At 38.9% G+C, this 17,404-nt stretch overlaps 2 protein-coding genes and 2 long non-coding RNA genes across 12 annotated transcripts; 3 read left to right on the forward strand and 1 right to left on the reverse strand.

Annotated features, from left to right (window-relative positions):
* Positions 1-309: 309 nt before the first annotated feature.
* Positions 310-6,274, forward strand: spsb3a (splA/ryanodine receptor domain and SOCS box containing 3a). 3 transcript variants are annotated; one of them, XM_077619733.1, is made up of 7 exons: positions 310-483; positions 1,483-1,761; positions 1,852-2,026; positions 3,471-3,658; positions 3,745-3,847; positions 4,071-4,196; positions 5,110-6,274. In XM_077619733.1, the coding sequence occupies exons 2-7, from the start codon at positions 1,636-1,638 to the stop codon at positions 5,499-5,501; spliced, it is 1,110 nt and encodes a 369-aa protein (XP_077475859.1). In that variant the 5' UTR covers positions 310-483; positions 1,483-1,635; the 3' UTR covers positions 5,502-6,274. The 3 variants fall into 3 exon arrangements, with proteins under 3 accessions (XP_077475859.1, XP_077475860.1, XP_077475861.1); XM_077619734.1 differs by having other exon boundaries at positions 1,557-1,761; XM_077619735.1 differs by having other exon boundaries at positions 1,644-1,761.
* An 830-nt stretch (positions 6,275-7,104) lies between these two features.
* Positions 7,105-11,402, forward strand: mrps34 (mitochondrial ribosomal protein S34). Of its 2 annotated transcripts, none has more exons than XM_077619118.1 (4): positions 7,105-7,225; positions 8,561-8,892; positions 8,979-9,021; positions 11,033-11,402. In XM_077619118.1, exons 2-4 carry the CDS (start codon positions 8,575-8,577, stop codon positions 11,329-11,331), a joined length of 660 nt encoding a protein of 219 aa, XP_077475244.1. In that variant the 5' UTR covers positions 7,105-7,225; positions 8,561-8,574; the 3' UTR covers positions 11,332-11,402. The 2 variants fall into 2 exon arrangements, with proteins under 2 accessions (XP_077475244.1, XP_077475243.1); XM_077619117.1 differs by having other exon boundaries at positions 7,136-7,253.
* Positions 11,403-11,883: 481 nt separating this feature from the next.
* Positions 11,884-14,536, forward strand: LOC144089103 (uncharacterized). Of its 5 annotated transcripts, XR_013305012.1 has the most exons (6): positions 11,884-12,166; positions 12,686-12,772; positions 13,654-13,745; positions 13,829-13,925; positions 14,014-14,033; positions 14,180-14,250. It is a non-coding gene; the product is annotated as an uncharacterized LOC144089103 (long non-coding RNA). The 5 variants fall into 5 exon arrangements; XR_013305011.1 differs by having other exon boundaries at positions 11,885-12,166; positions 14,014-14,250; XR_013305013.1 differs by lacking the exons at positions 13,829-13,925; positions 14,180-14,250 and adding an exon at positions 14,522-14,536 and having other exon boundaries at positions 11,890-12,166.
* LOC144089105 (uncharacterized) lies at positions 14,297-17,082 on the reverse strand. Of its 2 annotated transcripts, none has more exons than XR_013305015.1 (6): positions 15,765-17,082; positions 15,496-15,573; positions 14,873-14,956; positions 14,713-14,778; positions 14,513-14,630; positions 14,297-14,399 (listed from the first exon to the last, which is right to left on the reverse strand). It is a non-coding gene; the product is annotated as an uncharacterized LOC144089105 (long non-coding RNA). The 2 variants fall into 2 exon arrangements; XR_013305014.1 differs by having other exon boundaries at positions 14,549-14,630; positions 15,765-17,080.
* Positions 17,083-17,404: the final 322 nt, after the last annotated feature.

Consider the following 17,404-nt stretch of genomic DNA (forward strand, 5'->3'; position numbering starts at 1 on the left):
AATATTATTTCCTTGGACAACGTGGTGTAATATAAGCTCGGTTCTGGTGAAACTTGAAAAATAAAATGCTTTATCCAATAAGTCAAATAATTCTTTATTTTCTTTTTTACTTAAAAATGGGGGTTTGGAAATTGACCAAATAGGCACAAACTGTAAAAAATAGCTTCTTTTAACTTAACTTTAAAATTACTTTTCCCAATTGCCCGTTTTCTAACAACAACAATAACAATGTCGAAGTTATATTCCTCCTGGTGCCCCCCTAGGCGCGGGGCATTATGGGATATGTGCAAGTGGTCAATTGAAAACTTCCGGAAAGGAAACACGCTCAGTGTTGACTGAGCTTCACATCAGCCCGCATGTTATTGTTTACGACCATTCTATACAGAAATTGGTCACACACTAATACAAATTATCTACGCACTTTCAATCTTTGTTTCCGGATACGTACTTTTGATGAACGATTCTCCGTTCCCATCCAGAGAGGCAAGTAACGTTGATGCTACAATGCAGAAGCCTCGGAAAGCTAACTAGCTAATGCTAGTTCTCTATTAGAACACAATTTGTAATTCATTTTGCCGTTTTAGGGAAATTAACAATCCTTGATCACTACGTAGGTCTACGTTAAACATGTGCAGCTGAAGAAACTGTTGCAGAATGGTGTTAATTTAACCTTGAAGAATGTTTAAATGATGAATTTGCTAGCAAGTGATAGTTGGTCATTCGGTTTGGTGTTTTTTAAGCATCGCATGTCAAGTCACAATGTTGCAATCATAAAGAACATGACCCCAACAAAGCTTTGAGTGTGAGATAAACTTTCTTCTAAATCTCATAGTTTAACACTGATTACTCTAAAACTCAATTTGATTTTAACACTGAATTCTGATAGACAGGAGGGGTGTGACAATATATCAATACGTATAGGAAAATAATGCGCTACTTTGTACCCTAATAGGTCAAGATGAACGTGAGATAGTGAGTTTCTCGATATACTGCCGTCAACAAATTGTCATATGGTTTTAGAAAGATTTAAATAATTATCTTTTAACTGGTTAATCAAGTTAAATTATTTGCTACCATTGACTGCGCTTCACTTCCAATTCATTTTGACTGTCCCCAACCCCCCCAGTCAAAATGAATTGGACGTTTAGCATCGTCAATGACACCCAAATATAACTATTCAAAGCCAGTCCTCTCAGCTTAAATAAAACTAGACGTCTTATCATTGTCACTGGCATGCAATTAGTTCAGATACTCATTTGTTTCTAATGTTGTAATATTGTTGCTTTATGTACAGGAAGGTTGAACTGAAATATCATAGTCTGTGAGGAAGGCAAAAGAATGTCTGTAACAGTGCAAAGACGAAAACGTTACTTTGTCATTTAAGAAATAGATCGTTTTTTTTCTTTAATAGTTGTATCGTAGCTTGATTTCCGTATCCATGTATTGGTCGCTTTTGTAATATCGCAATTTTTTTTCCGGAAGGTACTCATAGGGTTCCACCCCTAATTGACAGTCACTGGGTTCATCATTCAGTAGCGTTTGTGGTCTTACTGCAGCTGGACAGATGCTGCTTAGGAGCTTGGGATCTCCTTTAAACGTCACTGACAAGTGAGAGTGAAAATCCACATTGCTGACATGTCCAGGAGAGGCAGGAACAGCCCCACATGGCGATATGTTTGGGGGGAAATACGGCGGGATGCGGATGCAAGAGCGCTCGTCTTGGCCTCCGAAAGTGACAGATGGGGCTACGAACGCCTGGAGGTTAGCCGTTAATTGGTGTATTTTGCATGTGGATTTGAAAACCGGGAAAAAAAATCAGTGTCATTCATGAAATTCCAATCTGCTCTCTAGTACAGCGATTCTGATTCGGAGGCTGACTATTCGGCAGTGATGGTCCCTCCGGGGCCCAGCGCCGTGCCGGTTACCGGAGAGTCTTACTGCGCCTGCGACTCCCAAGCTGAGACGATCCACCATCGGAGAGATTTTTACCAAGTCAAAGACTGTCACTGTGGGGAGAATGATAAAGGTAAAAAGGAAATGAAAGGTATGTTTGCGTTTAGATTCAGCCACTACATGGATTTTAGACCTTCAAAATCAAATTAGGGAAACAGTTGCATATTTCATTTAATATTTTCCATCTTTTAGATATGCCATTTTATAAAAGAAGGCTTTCATTCTAAAATCGGAATTGTTTCAGCTACAAAATGCCAACATTGCCTTTTTTAAAAATGTGTCATTCGTCATCATTTTACATCGATCATGGTTATTGATGAGCAACTAATCTGAGGTTGAAATATGAAATAAAATCGTATCAGGATGTCGGTAATTTTATATCACAATATTTTTATGCCACAAAAAGGGTTGATATTTTGTGAAAAATTATACTACTACTATGAGACCTTTTTGACATGACACTAGTAAACTGATAACTGATCTGCCCAAATGTCAAGTGTGTCATTTAGTGCAGCAATCTAAAACTATCCAGTGTATACAGAAGCAATACAGTAGCAAGCTTCATTTTGCTCAAATGTAAAAATCTAATTATCTATTTATACTTTGTGCATTTAGATTCAGGGCGGCAGCATCATTAAAAAAAGTAATTGCTATATTTATTGGTAAGAGTTATGTTGTTTGTGTTCTGTGTGCAATATCTGTGTTGCTATTTTCAATTGCATTGCATGCATTACTCGTGTTTGGAGATGGAAATTTTAGGACTGATTGCTTGTACAGTGGTACCTCGAGATACAAGCTTAATGCGTTCCGGGACTGAGCTCGTATGTCAATTTTCTCGTAACTCAAACGAACGTTTCCCATAGAAATGAACTAAAAACAAATTAATTCGTTCCAACCCTCTGAAAAAACACCAAAAACAGGATATTGGATTGAAAAAACATTTTAATTTATTCTAATTCGGCATCTATTAACAAATAACTAGTGGTTTAACATTACTAAAGTGTGTTTAATACTACTAAAATTATACAGATTTCGCGGGGAGGTAGACGGACAGAGAGAGGGGGGAGATGAGGGGGGGACTTTTTGCACGGCAACGCGCTCGTAACATAATATAAACCAATTTAAATGAACTTGGATAACATTGCAGACACTCAAAAATAAGTTTAATCTAACTTTACACTAAACTTAATTCTAATTTTGTTTAAATTTTGATACCTTTCTTCTCTGGTTGGCTCTATTTGGTATTCCAGTCACGTCAGCGTTATTTGGGCAATTTCGGCTGGCCAAAATGTGCATTGGAAAAACAGAAGAATAGGTCTGTTCATGGCGATAATGTTGTCCGACTTGTAAGATGTCCGTAGAAATTTTTATATCACGTTGACGATATATATCGTCATATCATACAGCACTAGTTTGAGGTGTTTCTCTGGTTGTCCGATGTCTACTGTTATAGGCTCCTCGAAGCAGTAGAAGAAAATGGCCTGATTTTCATTTTTTTGTGGATGTGACCCTTTTAGAATTTGACTGGGTTTGGGATTCCGGTAGCCGATCAACAGCAACATTACTGAGCAGCGATAATCGGGAAGTCAGCTTCCATTCCGTGTCAAGCAACGGCACAGCTGCAATCCGTGGGTCCAAGGAGCTGGCAGAAGGGCAACATTTCTGGGAAATCAAGATGACGTCCCCCGTCTATGGAACAGACATGGTATTTGCGCTGGCCAGAATAATAGAAATCGTTCAGATTGTGATGCAGCTTACACTGAATTGTTGTCTTAATTGTCATTTTTCCAGATGGTTGGAATTGGTACCTCTGATGTCAACCTTGACAAGTACAGGCATTCATTTTGCAGCCTTTTGGGGGAAGATGTGGACAGCTGGGGTCTTTCTTATACTGGTAAGAGCCTTTCATCTGTATACAACCATCTGGGATATGAATGAAAGAACTCATTTGCTGCAACCCTCCCAGTTCAAATGGATCGGTCATTGACTAGTGATATACTCATTTCAATTCATAGCAGAAGGATGGAAACAGACACACGCTTGGACATCTTTTATCCCTAATGGGATTGAAAGAGTTAATACAAGCACCATTGTCTAATGTTATGTTTTTTGGACAGGTTTGTTGCATCATAAAGGGGACAAGATGATTTTTTCCTCCCGGTTTGGCCAGGGTTCCATTATAGGACTTCATCTAGACACGTGGCATGGCAGGCTTACGTTCTTTAAGAACCGCAAGTCCATAGGTACGTTCTTAAGTATTAATCCTGTAAACAAAAAAAATAACATCAATTTATAGTCTGGAAAATATGGTTGAATTGATTTTTGAATGCATTGGGTCATCCTTGTTTTGTTTGAATTAATTATACGTGTTGCTATTTTCAATTACCTTGCATGCATTACTCCCGTGCAATGGGCATTTGCTTACTATTGAGGGACGATAGGGACATCTTGAGGCTAATTAGAATATGCATATGAAATTCCCAAAATGTTGCGTGTCAGCGCAAATTGCACGTCTTCTACTGTCCAAAGTGTCCACTGCTTACGGTGATAATGACAATAGAAGTGGAAAGTGTCTGTTTTATATAGTTTAACGTTGTACGCATCATATGCCACCTCACTAGCGTCTATTCCTCAAAAGTGCCGTATTTTCTCGCATATAAGCCGTATTTGTAGGTAAAAAATATGATGACTGAATCAGGGGTGCAGTTTATATGCGCACAAGTCTTACAGCGTTGCTATACTCTTTTTGCTAACAGTAGGTGTCGGCAAATTAACATTTACTATTTGTCGGTTATTTTCTGTTTTGTAGTAAGAAAACAACCATTACTGGATGAATTACTAACTCTTATGATATTGACCCTAATAATCTGCTTTTGATTCATACAGTATCGCAGAAATAACACTTGCGATGATTTTTTTAAAAGTTATTCCCTTCAACGTAACACATTTGTACTCCATATTAAAACCACGAATATGGAGGTGAAAATTGTGAATCAAGGGGGCGGCTAATATGCGAGAAATTGTAAATAGGTGAGAAAATACGCTAATTTGAAATACTGTATAGTACTAGATTGCAATTTTTGTTTTGGCCTCCATATTATTATTCAGGTGCTGGGTAGGTGAAGTTACACATGAATGTCTTCATTGTCGATCTAGGTTTTGCAGTTACAGATCTCCAGAATAAAAAGTTTTACCCGATGGCATGCTCCACAGCAGCCAAAAGCAGCATGAAGGTGATCAAATCCTGCTCCGCACCCACCTCCCTTTTGTATCTGTGCTGCGCTCGCCTCCGACAACTATTGCCAGACTGTATAGACAACCTTGACGTCCTTCCGCTGCCGCCAGGGCTTCGCCACCTGTTACACAACAAATTGGGTTGGGTGCTCAATCTCCACGGCGGCCCCGTGGAGGAAAGCGCAGACTCCCCCAATCACTTCCCGCCCTCGGCCGTGCCTTCCCTGGTCGGGCCGTCGTCCTCTGAAAGCGACTCAGAGGGTTGTACATCTGACCCCGAGACCTGCCAAAGGAAGAGGTGCCGTTGGATTTAATACTCTACGCTTAAATAGGACAGATGTCACTGTTACAAAAGTTCCAAACCCAAAACTTTACTCCAAGAGTGTCAAAAGTACGGAAGAAAGTAAGCGGAAGGAAACAATCTTCTCATGTCACGGAAACGTGTTTGTTCCCATCACTGGGTACGGTTTCCAAACCAAGACTAATGAAGCAAAAAGACATCCATTTTTAGATGCCTCTTGCCAGTCAGAAATGAGGACGTACATATTTTAGACTGTTAACACTGATGGATTTTTTTTCCTACTGAAAAAATGGCTCTCGGAATGAGCCATGTAGGTCTGCTCTTACTTGTCCGATATGCAAATAGTGTATATAATGATATAAAATGTGATCACTTGATAAAAATAATCACCTATCTTGCCTTAAGCAATTTAGTTGGATTATTTGTGGGGAAAGAAATTGAGTACTTTTGAGTGCACTTCATGAAAATTTCCAAATTTTACACCATTCAAAGATGTTTCATTCTACTACCATTACTTACCGCTTCATCGCATTGAGAACTTGTTTTTTTTTACTTTGCTTAAAACTTTTGTCACCTTAACATTTATGTAAAAAAATCTTTAAGCTATTATTTTATTTAAAGTTAATTAATTAAACCAGGGCTATCCAAACTATGGGCGGCTCCCCAGTTTTTATTGGCCCGGAGCAAATGATGAAAATATCATTGAATATGGCCCGCACAAGAATCTTAAATTCAGCTTGCATTGCACTTCTTTGTTTTAACACTTGTTGGTGCTAATCACCTTAACAGCAACTTGATTACCTTATGGGTCAAAATATGTTGAAAAAAAACTGTAGAAAACTGTACAATGTTAGTTGTTTTACATAAATGCATTGTATTTTTTTTTTCAGTAGTGTAAATATAAGTATATATTTTTGGATTATCTTTATGTTTTTGGATTATTTTGTTGCCTGTACGTCTTAACTCGTTCCCTTCCATTGACAGTTATAAACATTTAAAAAATGGAGTCATGTCTACCTGCCATTGAAGGCAAAAGACATCAATCCAATTTGATCCCAGTCAAAATGAACTGGACGTCTGTTGCGGTCAATGGCAGCCATTGAGTAAATACTTAAAAGCATAGTCTTTTCTTACCTGATTATGATTGTCTATTTAACAATTAAATGGGTAAATTGCATCCTTTGATTTTTTTCAAAAGCAGCTCTCAGAAAAAAAGTGGACAGCCCTGATTTAGACATTTGCTCCCGACAATTATTCAAAATCTTCATCAGACCAAATATTGAATAGTATTTTTAACTGAAAATAAAAGTCCTTATCACTTCACTTATTATGTTTATATTGTTTGAACCTCTTCCACTTGCTTATTTTCCTTTCAGCAGCATGATTTTCAGATGAGAATAAAGTGAATACTCAATGTGCACAAACATGTTTTCTTATGTGAACAACAATAACGATCACAACTCGAAAACTTCTGGAAAAAAATGAGTTCTTCATTTAATTCAGACATTCTGGAAGCAGAGCATATGTGGTAGCATTAATATTATTTTTTGTGGGATTTTCTGTAACCACGAAATTAAGACGCAAAAGCATTAACATACAAATCCGTTTCAACCAGCAGGTGGCAGCAACGCACAAACGTGACCAAAATCAGCCCGGAAAGTCAAGAGGAAATGTAGGAACTTTTCTTTCGATTATATTCACACGGAACAATTTTACTGTCGGACCCGCATTGTGGAGGTCAGTTGAATTCTTAACCAACATTAAGGTAGACTACTTCAACGGTTTCTTTATTTGTTACAACCATATCGCAGCTCCATTGCTTATGAATAGCATCAGATTTAAAAAAATCTTTCACTACCTGCATACGTTTATAAATACTAATATTTCTGCTAGAGTTGTCTCGATCACGTTTTGCATCCGATTTCCAGTCACTTGATTTTGAGGACCTTATCAGTTTGTTAAGGATATAAAAACACGCAGACGTGGGAACCTGGGGTTACCTCCTGATACAATTTATAATACAAAAGTTACGGATACATGGGTCAATAAAAACAATCTTATGTATTATTCTAGCCTACAACTTTTTTTAGAGAAACAAAAATAATATATGTATGGGTAATTTTTGCACTGTCGTGACTAATAAAAACAATCAAAAATGGTAAAATATCATGTTATTGCCATATTCACGTAAACAAATGAGTGTTTTTATTTCACTGCCTTTTTAAATAAATGGCTCCTTAGCCGGTAACCCAGGGGTAGGGAACCTATGGCTCGGGAGCCATATGTGGCTCTTTCCATGGGTACATATGGCTCTCCACTAACCTGTGAGTTAAATATGGAAATCATTGGTGAGAGAGCTGAGTCCTGAACGCACTAACAAGAGCGTCATTTTTACTTTTCAATTCCAAGAATGGCTCTCAAGAAATAACATTAGAAAATATTAATTGTTTATGGCTCTCTCTGTCAAAAAGGTTCCCGATCCCTGTGGTAACCGGTCAAATAGTCCCAGGGGCTATTTAGCCGATAACCGGTCAAATAGCCTATATGGCCCCATATGGCTATTTAGCCGGTAAGAATTCTGTGTGGGGTAAATAATAAGAAACTACGGCTACGGAGCCACTGCCTAAATAATAGTCATTAAATCCCTATTCACCTAATGTTAAAATCTATCAATTGGCAATAACACATCAAATTTCAATAAGATTGGTTGAATGGTTTAGAAAATCCCCTATTCACTCAATGTTAGATAATAGGTTAACGGCTAAATAGCCCTTGGGAGAATTTGACCGGTTACCGGCTAAGGAGCCACTGCCTAAATAAATCCCTCTAGTATAATATTGCAGTATTCATGTAAACAAATGAGTGTTTTTATTTCACTGCCTGTTTTTGACAATAATAAACCACCAATTGTTTTAAACTATTGGGTGAATGCTAATTAAAAAGTACCATTCATGTAGCTAAGCATCCATTGCATTTTTTTATTAGGAGGGGGCGAATAAATTAATTCTGAATAATGATGTGGTTGGGCCCGATTTCCAAGTCAGGAACCTCCCTAATTTCTACTGCTTTCAGGTTCTCACAAAGCCATGGTGAAGAAAAAGCCGCTTCGTCTCATCGCCGAGATGGCTCGGAAGATTCGCGCCTATCGAGAGCTAAAAAGCCGACCGCGGCAATCGCAGAAGTACGCCCTCGACTACGACACAATGAAGCGACCTCTCACGGGGAAGATGCTGCCCGTGCTAGCGTGGCAAGACGTTCGCCGCGAGAGTCGCCTTTTCTCTCTGCTGGCTGGTATGCGGCTGTTCGGGATTGGTCGCGTCTTCACCCGTAAGTCGTGGTTGGAGGACCACACTGAGCCAAGTTATTGGGAGATCACCAAAGTCAAGGTGGACTACACCGCAGAGGTAAAAGCAGTCTCGTCCGGTTTTGCGAGAGTCTTGTCACATTAAAATAAAATGCCAAATGCATGATTCATCATTTTGTTTTGTAGAACATGGATCATGGACAAGCATGGGGTATTCTGACCTATAAAGGTAAGTTCATGGCCATGATGCAGTCAAAATTTATGGATCGTTTAACTTATTAATATTGATAAAGATTAGCATCTAAGTCATTTAAACTGAAAGGACACAGTGTGATTGCTCATTGAAGGCATTAAACGTCCCATTCGTTTTGACTGAAATTTATTCCACCCTCCTAGTCAAAACTATTTGGACGTCTAGCACTGTCAATGGCAGCCTGTGCATTAAGAACTGAAGAACATCTGGGCTTCAAAATTCGCGTATTTTTTATGTTTCTTCTATTAGCTCGAACCATTTTTTGGGAAAAAAGGAATAATTAAAATATGAAACATTGTCTATTAAAATTAATATGTCCACAGGAACATAATTGAAACAAATGTAAATAAATGTACAGTGGTACCTTGACAGACGATCATAATCCGTTCCGAGACTGAGATCATATGTCGAGCTTTTCGTAACTCGAGCTAACGTTTCCCATTGAAATGAACTACAAACAAATTAATTTGTTCCAACCCTCTGAAAAAACACCAAAAACAGGATATTGGATTGGAAAAAATGTTTTATTTCTTCTAATTCGCCATATATTAACAAAGTAACACATAAGTAGTGGTTTAATAGTAATAAAATGTGTTTAATAGATGTAAAATTAGACGCATTTCGCGGAGGGGAGAGACAACGACACACACGGAGGCGGAGGTGGGGGCTGTTCGGGTGGACTTTATCCACGGCACTCGTAAATGAACAAACAAATTTAGATTAACTTGGATAAATATATACAGACACACACAAACATACATTTAATGTAACTTTACACAAAACTGAATTCTAGTTTTGTCTTAATCTTTTGTTACCTTCGTTTTCCGGGCTAGCGGTTTGCCACGCTTCCACCCTCACGTTCGCTATCGATGGGCTGTTTGCTGTTGTATTTCCTTCAAAATATTCCGAAAATGATGCACACAACGTGCGTTATCCTATTGTGTCCTCACAATAGGATAACGCACGAGCACTTGCCAACGAGAAGTAGTATTGAATGAGCGATCGCGGGAGTTAAGGCTAAGGAAAGAATAACATGAAATGCAATAGCTGAGCTTACCCACGTATTGATTGTGGGTAATAAAGTTTTATTCTGAGAATGGGTGCCATTGGCTATCGGTGTTGTGTGCACGAGTATACTTCATTACCCAGAAAGCCCTCTTTTTGCCCGCGCATGCACGTTGTGCGTTTCCTGGTCGAAACTCTTCTGAATAAATTGTTCAGTCCTCGTAGATATAGTAGTTATACACGAAAGAGATGCGGCAAAAAAGACAGTGCGCTACAATGATAAACAGCCTCTCATGTCATGGCCACCTGGCTTCGTCGCATCTTGAAATATTAATCGTATCGCGAGCGAAATTTTCGTCGTACCACGAGCATGTTGTATCACGAGAATACCACTGTATATAATGTCTAATTTCATTTAAACTGCCCCGCCTCCTGCCCGTAGCTAATTGCAATAAGTTCCAGCACACCCATGATCCTTATGAGGGATAAGCAGTTTAGAAGAAAAATTAATTAATGAATTTATAACTGTTTTAGTTTGGTCATGTGTCGGGCACAATAGGCGGCCCAGCCGCTGAGTGGTTAACACGTTGGCCTCACAGTTCTGGGGTCCTGGGTTCAAATCCAAGTGTGTCCACCTGTGTGGAGTTTACATGTTCTCCCTGGCCCTGCGTGGGTTTTCTCCGGGTACTCCGGTTTCCTCCCACATTCCAAAGACATGCACGGTAAACCGGTTGGACACTCTAATTGTCCCTAGGTATGAGTGTGAGCGTGAATGGTTGTTTGTGTCCGCGTGCCCTGCGATTGGCTGGCCACCAATTTAGGGTGTCCCTCGCCTCGTGCCCGAAGTCAGCTGGGATAGGCTCCGGAACCCCCTGCGACCTTAGTGAGGATAAAGCGGTTCAGAAAATGAATTTCATTTATTGCAAGCTTCTGACTCAAAAAACTGATCATGATGAATCTCAATTCACTGTGTATCGGGCAGGAAAACGGGAGGAAGAGGTCAAGGAAGTAGACAAGGTGATGTATCACGACTGGCGAATTGTTCCGAAACACTTGGAGCAACAATTCAAAGACTTTGTGCCCCTTCCTGAGCCCCCCGTTCGGTACGTCATTTATCCTCCGCTTCTGCGTGCCATGAAGTTGGCACGACACAGGCAAGTGGAAGGCAGCGTTCTGACGGAGGAGCCTCTCTTGCCTTTGGAAAGGGACGTCGTCCTCACCAAAGACTATTTCCAAAGTCAAGACCAGGGGAGGAATGTGAGACAGGAGACAGCTGTGTGAAACGGAAGGATGTATTTTGCCTTTTCCATAGAACAAACAACGTATTGTTAAAATTAAACGCATATAGTATATATGCTTTGTATGGTTTCGTTTTTCTCATGAACTGAATATGGTAGTTAGATCAAATTTATGAACATTTTTGCCGCTGTTTGTCCATATATATATATATATATATATATATATATATATATGTATGTATATATATATATATATATATATATATATATATGTATGTGTGTATATGTATATATGTATGTGTATATATGTGTATATATATATGTGTGTATATATGTATGTGTATATATATATATGTATGTGTATATATGTATGTGTATATATCAGGGGTGTCAAACATACGTAGTATAGTAAGGTTTTTTTCCTAAAAAACGACATAGTGTATATAGTAAGGCTTTTTTTCTTTAAAAAAAAAACGACATAGCATAGTAAGGCTTTTTTTCTTAAAATACGACATAGTATATAGTAAGGCTTTTTAATTTGTAAAAAATGACCATGTATAGTAAGGCTTTTTTCTTTAAAAAAATGATCATGCATAGTAAGGCTTTTTATTTTTTTTAAATGATCATGCAAAGTAAGGCTTTTTATATTTAAAAAAAAAAACGAACACACTCTTTTACAGCATCAAGACTACAAAAATGGCGACTATAGTACGTCATCTTCCAAACATGGTCATTGAGTCGGGAGGACAAATCACCTCCTATGGGCGTGGTTACGCCCATTGGTGACGCAGGTGCTTAAATTATGCACCTGCGCAGCATCGCGCCCTTTGGCGCAGTCATTTCCATGCCGTCGGTCGAACGACTAGCACCCAAACGAGGTAAGCCCTAGACTAGAGCAATTTACTGGCCTATGTGCATTTTTAACACCCTACCGGGAGATTTTTTTAGGAATCAATTGAGCCAAAACGCCAACAAATCTATTAGTTTATTGCCAGGTCGAACACCGTCGACATTTGAAGTATGGGCTCCTTGGCATGTCTGTCGCTAGCTTAGCATTAGCCTCACGACATTTGACTTCAAAAGTATTTTGTCCGTATTCTCTCCATTATTGAGTCGTGGGGGAAGACTTCATTTGATCAAACAAAGCCGAGATATCAACGGTCAGTTTGCCAGGTGAAGGTGTGTTGAATGTAATGATAGTTTTCACTGCGATTGCTAAACGCCCTTTTCCAATTTGTAATTCTGTTTTAAAACAAAAATCATTTATACAAAAATTGTCAAGCCGACTTTCTCCTAGCTTATAACATCAGTCTGTATATTGAATCGCTTTGTCTGGAAAGGGGAAATTAGTTGAAGATTTCTCTTTCCTGTAATAATTGTTTGCACTTCCCAAATAGCTTGGTTCAATCAAGATGCAGCTATTCCCGTGTGTCCAGAACCATGCACACCCTTGAGGGGAGAGGAGACTGGGCCAAGGTATCAAGGTAATACTAATGACCAAAAAAACCCACCTAAACACATCTGTTGAATCTCCAGTCTCTGTACAGTGGGACCTTGTCATACGACCTCTCGTCATACAAAATGCTCGTCTTATGGGGGAAATTTCGATCGAATAATTCGCCCGTTATGCGGTCAAAATTTCGTGATGCGACCAAGCCAGGTCTTTTTTGCATATCTTTCGTGTATAACAATATTTACGAGCACCGAACGAATAATTTAGACGAGTTCCTCCTAGGACCAGGAAACGTACAACGCACAACGCGCATGCAAAAAGAGGGCTTTCTGGGTAATGAAGTATACTCCTGCACACAACACCCGTAGGCAATGGCAACCTTTCTCAGAATAAAACTTCATTACCCACAATCACTACGTGGGAAGCTCAGCTATGTCATTTCCTGTTATTCTTTCTTAGGAAAGGTCCCGCCATCGTTCCTTAAAGACTATTTCTCGTCGGCAAGTGGTCGTGCGTTATCCTATTGTGAGGAGGACATTTGTGTGCATCATTTTGGGAATATTTTGAAGGCAATAATACAACAGCAAACAGTCCATCGATAGTGAACGTGAGGGTGGATGCGTGGCAAACCGCCAACATTTTATTACTATTAAACCACTAGTTATGTGTTACTTTGTTAATAGATGGCAAATTAGAAGAAATAAAACATGTTTTCCAATCCAATATCCTGTTTTTGGTGTTTTTTCAGAGGGCTGGAACAAATTAATTTGTTTTCCATTCATTTCAATGGAAAACGTCCGCTCGAGTTACGAGAATCTCGTCATACGAGCTCATTTCCGGAACGGATAAAGCTCGTATCTCGAGGTACCACTGTATATGATAACTTTTGCTCTTTGTTTTTGCACGCACCAGGTCCATGGTGATGTCCAGACCCTGGAGGACCAGGTGATCTTCCCAGGTTGCCCACTTGAAGATGATGCATCGTCTCTGAACTCTGCTCTGAGGTTAGTACCGTATTTTCACGCCTTTTTGGCGCATCGTTTCTTACGCCGCAGTGTCAGTAACGAGTGCTATTTCTGTATTTTAGACACACAAAGCACTCACTATTTCGTCAGACGCATATATATTAAGATTGAAATGTGATAGCGCTGGCTACCGGAAGCAGCTTATTTCCGGGTTATATTGTAATGTATCCAAGTCAAAACATTCCAATCTCACATTATTTTATTGACTAAAGTTGCAATTTACTAACCCCCCCATCTTATTTTATAGGTGATGTCCCGATCCCTAAGGTGAGGAGGATTTCAATTTTTTTTTTCAATCAGAAATTTCAATAAAAGAGATTTGAGTGTCATTTGTCTTTGTTAAAACACTTGGAGAAAAAAGACCCAAGACCCTCAATGGTCTTTTTTTTTTTTGGTGTTGCTTTTATCTACAGGTGGAGAACACCAATCAATGTGATCCTAAGTGTGCAAATGTATTTCTTTGAATAAAAATTATAAAATGTCATGTTGCTTGCATTCCTTTGCTAGTTGTATGAAGAACAATACATGAGTATATATCAAAGGTTTTATTTTCCCACAAAATGGGGGTAATTGAGAAGTTCACATAGGTCTTCCAGCATTTAAAGATGAGGTGGTGTTTTCATTGATGGAATTCTGGGGAGGAAAAAAAAGAGTGTCAAAGCACAATAGACTAAGTCCAACATTAAAAAAAAATAGACTGGGGGGCCAGTTAGGTCAAAAAACAATAACGCTAAGTTATGTTTTACCAACTTCAGATGTGGTGGGAGATATGGAAAACATACTGGATAGGGGCCCTCAAGATGTTGGTGTCAAAGGCTGTGCCGCGTTCCAAAGTCACCTTTCTTTAGCGTTGATTGGGTGGACCTTGAAGAGAAGCAAAATAGAGTATTTTTAGTACACATGACATGAAAATAATAAATCAAATAACCTGAAAAACAGGTCTTACGTCATACACGACTTCTTTGGTCTTGTAGATTTGGACAGCTTCCACCGTCTTCATGGCTTTAACCCTCTGGAAAACACCACAGCATGATTATGTCAAGGTACTATATATTGAAACATTTCAATTGTTGGCTGGCTAGAAAACATCGTCTTAAAATAATAACCTGAAACACAGGTCCTACGTCATACACGACTTCTTTGGTCTTGTAGATTTGGACAGCTTCCACCGTCTTCGTGGCTTTAAACCTCTGCAAAACACCACAGCATGATTATGTCATTGCTTATTGAACCATTTTGATGCACAAATGACTCCCATTCAATCAAAAAAATAAAATACGTCTCACAATGCTCTTAGACGGAGGAAAAATGGTTGTTTAAACGAGTCAAAAATGACCCCTGCGCTACGGTTGAATGAATGTCTCGCTTAGGTTTTGTCAAAACCACAATTAAAAATCAAAAGGTCCAAGCCCTGAAGTCTTCCTTTAGGAAAGGGAAGGGCAAAGGTATATATACGTATTCTAGAGGTGTACAGTTTATTCCTTACACCTCCACTTGATGGCACTAGTGTGAGTGTGAGTTACCCACACAGGATCTTGCTATTAAAAAATCAACGCCAACCCAGTTAAAGTGTCTTCATTCAAAATTGGAGTGTATCATGATGCTAAACAAGCTAATTTAGGAAAGCCGTGAACACTGGTCGCTGATATCTAAACATTACTGTGACAACAAAGTTATCCAATCCAATTACACGGGTAGAGGAAATAGAAGCTTTTAAAAAAAGACTCACTTTGCCGACAAACTGCTCCTTTTTGGCCGTTATGGCCACATTCTTGATGTTTCCCAGCAGTCTGCCCTCGTTGAGGGACTGAAACACACAATGGAAGGGTTTCTTTTTAAACATTAAGAGCAATAGGTGACGCAATGTAGCCAACTTGCTAGCAAACATTTGTGTTTGCATCCACGTCGGGGCTACATCACGCCAATGAAGCACGTTCCCGTCAAAAAGCACTCTTAAAATGAGAACAGGGGCTAAGAAATCCCCAAAAGACAAAGTACCGAACGCGTTGCATTGTCCTGGAAGAAGTTTGTCGGGTCTTTCTTCGGGAAATCGTCAATTCTGAGCAGCTCAGCAGTCCAACGCGCCCAGCCTCCGGATCATCCGCCATTTTGAAAAATGGCGGCGTGGCGGCGGGTCTTTTGAACTCTGACGTCAGCCACGCCTCGGCCACGCCTATTACACATAGACACAAAAAAAGAGATCGTTTTCATCATAGAGTGCATTAGTCAGGGGGCTGGGGCTGCAAATACTTTTAGGTTGGGCATTAATACTTCAAAACAAATACATTGTTTTCATAATAACGTACTGTAAATACTTTTTGGTTGGGCTTTAATACTTTAAGATACAATATTGCACATTATGAACATTGCGGTGACATGCACTTCAGTGTTTGTTTTTGACTTCTAAGGTTACATACTTGGATATGCTTTTTCAATTGGGATTCATTTGGCTAAAGCAGGGGTGTCAAACATACGACCCGCGGGCCGGAACCGGCCCCCAAGGAGGTTCGATCAGGCCCGCAGGATAATTTGAAAGTGGAAAAAATGCATAAAAGACATGGAATTAATATTTTTAATTCGCTGCAATTCATGGATTATCCGCTAAGGGGCGCACTCTTTCCATCAGAGTAGAAAACAAGACGCATCACTGAGACAGATTGAAAACAGCAGCAACTCCATAAATTTTCAGTATGTATTGTATGTGTATGTATGTTTCATGTATGAAGTTTACAGATTTACAGGACAGGCGAACACTTTCTTCATTACACATTTCAAATCACTCTCCTTAGTTTGTAAGGTGCACGCAGGGATTACATTTAGATTTTATATGCGTATGTGTAAGTGGTTTAAAAATTCCTTTCTTTAAAAGTCTCATTTAATCTTAAAGTGCATGACTATATTTTTCAGTACCAATTAAAGTTTTGTGCCTTTGTACAATCAGTGGGATCAGTTGCAATGCATATTTGTGAATGATAAAAGTCAATTGCACATTTGTCAAAGGAAATATGAGGTGTTTCATGAAATGTTTTGAAAAAGGATAGTTCATAAAATGTCAATCTTTTCCTAATGTTCTTGTGCTTCTTTACACCAAAACAAAGGAAAGACATGATATTTGGGTTATTTATAGCAGAGCATGGTATAATTTTAATGGTCCGGCCCACTTGACATCTCCCTAGGCCGTATGTGGCCCACGATGCCAAATGAGTTTGACACCCCTGGTATATATGTATGTGTATATATGTATGTGTATATATGTATGTGTATAAATGTATGTGTATATGTGTGTGTATATATGTGTGTATATATGTGTATATGTGTGTGTATATATGTGTGTGTATATGTGTGTGTATATATGTGTGTGTGTATATGTGTGTGTGTATGTGTGTGTGTATATGTGTGTGTGTATATGTGTGTGTGTATATGTGTGTATATGTGTGTGTATGTGTGTGTATATGTGTGTGTATATGTGTGTATATGTGTGTGTATGTGTGTGTATGTGTGTGTGTATGTGTGTGTGTATATGTGTGTGTGTGTGTATGTGTGTATATGTGTATATGTGTATATATGTGTGTGTGTATATGTGTGTATATGTGTGTATATATATATATATATATATATATATATATATATATATATAT

This window comes from Stigmatopora argus, chromosome 14, assembly GCF_051989625.1.
Source record: "Stigmatopora argus isolate UIUO_Sarg chromosome 14, RoL_Sarg_1.0, whole genome shotgun sequence".
Lineage (NCBI taxonomy): Eukaryota > Metazoa > Chordata > Actinopteri > Syngnathiformes > Syngnathidae > Stigmatopora > Stigmatopora argus.